General features: G+C 32.1%; 1 protein-coding gene across 1 annotated transcript; it reads left to right on the top strand.

Annotated features, from left to right (window-relative positions):
• Positions 1–1,903: 1,903 nt before the first annotated feature.
• LOC142441237 (olfactory receptor 10A7-like) lies at positions 1,904–2,845 on the top strand. The gene has a single exon (XM_075543288.1). The coding sequence runs from the start codon at positions 1,904–1,906 to the stop codon at positions 2,843–2,845; it is 942 nt and encodes a 313-aa protein (XP_075399403.1).
• Positions 2,846–4,108: the final 1,263 nt, after the last annotated feature.

The raw sequence follows: 4,108 nt of genomic DNA, 5'->3' as shown, positions 1-4,108 counted from the left end.
ATATAGGAAATAAAGTTTGCATTAATGAGCTGCTTGACAGAGGCAAAAGTGAAATGCATTGTTGTTATTATTTTTACGGGAAGTTAGTTATCTGGCTCCCTCTGGGACTTACCTCAAAACTTTGTGTTAATAGAGTCACCGAGGACTTAAAATTCATGACACAGAACTTTTCTTAATTATCTCACCCTTTATTTCAGTTTCCCCACCTCTAGCATATTTGGCATAATCAAGGAGAGAAATAATGTAGGTGATTCATATGCTAAAATCAGTCATGAAAAATCAGGCTGTAAGTTTAGCATATCATTGTTCATAGTTCCCTGACTTTTTTCAGTTTAACTTCCATGAGTCTGAGGGACACAATGGCAAAGACTTCTGGGCAGTATAAAGATATGGAATTAGAGCGATGGATCAATTGATACTGCTTTCATGTAATCTCTTTTATGACTAGAAACTTGACAATTCAAACATTTTCAGAAAAAAATCATTTATCAGATGCCAATATAGACCAACAATGGATAAAGAGTCTTTTTATAAAAAAAACAAACTAGGCAAGTACATAAATTGTTCTATTTTCTTAAAGTGCTCACTGCTTTCTCTCGAGGTAAACCTTATCTATTACTCTATTTATCATCTATCTAAATATCTATCTGCCGGTCTGTCTACCCACATATCTATCATCTCTTTTCTACCTATTTATCTGCATATTTACCCTTCTACTTCTTTCACATCATTGCTCTTTCTCTCATGTGGTTTACTGAGCTACTGTTTTGGACTATGAAAGGAGAAAGAATGCCTAATGAGTGGATCACAAGTTTGGATAGAATATTGAAAAAATCCACAGAAAGGAAATGACAACAAAAAGAAAGAAATTTAAATTAGAGCAAAGAGGGACTAGTGAAAATATTAGAGAAAAAAAGATGTTAGGAAAGAAGTTTAATTTTTTTGTTTCTAAAAATTTAAATATCCTTCTAAGCATATTGTTTGTTTTGTTTCTAATGCTGTTATTTTGTTAAGAAAAGTTGATTTAGATATGGGTGTGGTGTGTGCTCTACATATTATATGCACAGTCTAATTCTCTTGTGGGAGCACTGGTTAGTAAATTTAGTTACTATATTTAAAGTGATCACAAAATTGATAATGTTATCATATGGCCATTATGATTCATTATTCCATAAAGCTAGCTTCTCGATGTACTTAGCATGTTTCCTAAAAGATGAAAGCAAGAATTTGAAACTGCTGGATCCACTTCTGTAACAATAATCATGAAAATAAAAATTCAATTGTTTAAAGGATTATATTTTTATTAATATTGAATAGTAAAAATAGTCAACAGTATTACATTTGGGGCATTAGTCCTCATTTTACTTATGATAATTTATGTAACTTAGGAACTAGGATTAGAACACAAACCAATTCTCTGTCTTACTAAATGTGAATAATATTTTTTCAGACTTTTAAAGTAATGGAAGAAGAATGGTGCTCTTTTAAGCCACCAATGTTTCTTACTTTTAGTTTTGGATATTTTACATTTTTCTACAATAATTAGTGCCTCCATAATAAATGGATAATTGTATTTTAATTATTTTAATAATCTAATATAAAGGATTAGTGTATACATGTATACACATATATGAGTATAGTTTCTCCAAACTGTCAGCTTGGAATGTTAAAGTTTTTATGTTTTTTATAAAAATATTTATTTCATGATGTAGATCATGATATGGAGATATATTTTATCATATTCTTTTGAATAAAAATTTTTCACTGAAATGTCCAATAGAATTTTTGTGTGAATTCAAGGTATTAGTAGCCTAATTGATATAAAATGACTTTATTTAATCTAATTATATTCATATGTTCATTTTTGTTTCTTCTTTTCTGTCACTTTAACAGACAATTTTTAATGGACAAAACGGAGGATGAAAATTCCAGCACCATCAGTGAGCTTGTGCTTGTCGGGTTTTCCAATCGCCCGCATGCCGAGATGCCCCTCTTCTTGTTCTTCTCCCTCATCTATTTGGCAAATCTTTTTGGAAACACAGCCGTCATCACTTTAGTACTTCTTGACACTTCTCTCCAGACGCCCATGTACTTTTTCCTCTATCACCTGGCCTTCCTCAACTTGTCTTTTAGCACACTTGTGGTTCCAAAGATGCTGTTTAATTTCCTTGCAACCAGGAAAGTCATATCTTACAACTTCTGCCTTTTTCAGACCTATATTACTTTATTCCTAGAGGTAACTGAATGCTTTCTGCTGGCAGTGATGGCTTTGGATCGCTATGTAGCTATTTGTTACCCACTTCGATATCTGATTATTATGAATTGGTCTGTGTGTATGGCACTCTCTATGGGGGCCTGGACTGTTGGCTTCTTTTCCTCAATAGTGCCTCTCTATTTCACATTCCCCCCTCTCTGTGGTCCCTATGTTGTTGACTATCTTTTCTGTGAATTTCCCATTCTTCTTCACATGTTCTGTGGTGACACATCCCTGCATGAGGCCTTGATGACTTTAGGAGGGGCTGGCACCGTGTTATTCCCCTTCTTCCTTATCATGCTCTCCTACCTTCGGATCTTATTGACTGTCATGAGAATGGACTCAGCTGAGGGCAGGAAGAAAGCCCTGTCTACGTGTACATCTCATCTGACTGTGGTAACCTTATATTACGGGACAGGATTAGTAAGGTATTTGAGACCCAAGTCCCATTATTCTGTGGAGGGAGATAAATTGATCTCCTTGTTCTATGCAGTCATCAACCCCATGGTTAATCCTTTCATTTATAGCCTCAGAAACAAAGAAGTGAAGGGAGCCATGCGGAGAGTAATGGGGAAATACAACAAATCATAGACTAGAATATTTAGTGATTAATTAAAATGGTTCAAAACTTCTGTTTGTATCCAAATCACATGAGACTACACTGATTCATAGAAATTTAGGTTCAGGAGATTTGCATGTCTTCACATGCAAGCCCTCATCACATTTTTATAACTGTATGAAAGTGTTTCCATTTCCAGTTAATCTTCCTCTTGAAAAAATATTTAGACTTATTAGTGTATATAGTGTTAAAATAGTACCAACATTTTTGTCCATCAAATACTTTGATAACTCAGCCATACATGTCCTTGTCAATATCATTGTCACAACCTGCATTCACTTCCATTAGAATTTTTTTTTAATTTCCTTTAAAAAAGTTTTTTTTTTTAAGACCTCAACCATTTTCAACTTTGGAATAATGTCAAGCTAAAGTGCCAATACTTTAAATGGGGATAAAAAAATAGAGGCCAATTAGTATTTTTTAAAATTTTGCTTCATTAAATCTTAGAGAAAGAAAATATCTTTGATATTGCTAATATTATTTTTTTAGGTATGTAGAACTCATTCTTCAAATGGTTTACCTTTTTCTTTCATACTGTATAATTTTAATATAATGTATAGTTATTCTATATAAAATATTAAAGACAACTGAATTATTAAACTTTATATTCACATGGAAGATAAGTTACTATGTTAAATAGTAAAAGTCATTTTGTCTAATTCACTCTGTACTTCAGTATATTGGTTGAACATATATTTGCAATTATGGAATATCAAGGAACAATATATTAGTGAGTTAAATAATTTTTAATTAGAATGTAATAAAACAGAATTAATCTTAGGTTGAATCATATATTCGATGTAAATTGTAAATAACACAATCTTAATGCATCTCAATATTTCCATCTGGATGATTCCGAAATTGCAGGAGAAGGTAGTTTAAAAGGTTACCTCAGTATGTTACCTCAGCAGTGGGTGGTATGTTTAACACTGTCTCACTATTTTCAGGGTAACTTCCTTGGTTTGAAGAATACATTTACAAAAATGAAAATTTCTGGGTAGTGTGCAAAATGAGAAATTATAGTGATTGATAATTTGATGTAGTTCTTGTGTTGTCCTTATTATATAACCTGAGAGAGGGCAATTTGACCATTTTCAGTAAAATCCATTTACCAGTATCAAGCTAGAACACAATAAGAACTTAATTAACCTTAGATCTTATCTTTTTCCAGTTATTATTTAGTGAGAAGTAATAATTTTATGCTGAATTTTAAAATTGAAAGAAAATAAGTGACT

Source organism: Tenrec ecaudatus, chromosome 2 (genome assembly GCF_050624435.1).
Source record: "Tenrec ecaudatus isolate mTenEca1 chromosome 2, mTenEca1.hap1, whole genome shotgun sequence".
Classification (NCBI taxonomy): Eukaryota; Metazoa; Chordata; class Mammalia; order Afrosoricida; family Tenrecidae; genus Tenrec; species Tenrec ecaudatus.
This window is presented reverse-complemented; position numbering and strand designations above follow the sequence as displayed.

Excerpts from the sequence above, each read along its gene's own strand:
- LOC142441237 (XM_075543288.1), top strand. The coding sequence starts at position 1,904 with ATGGACAAAACGGAGGATGAAAATTCCAGCACCATCAGTGAGCTTGTG.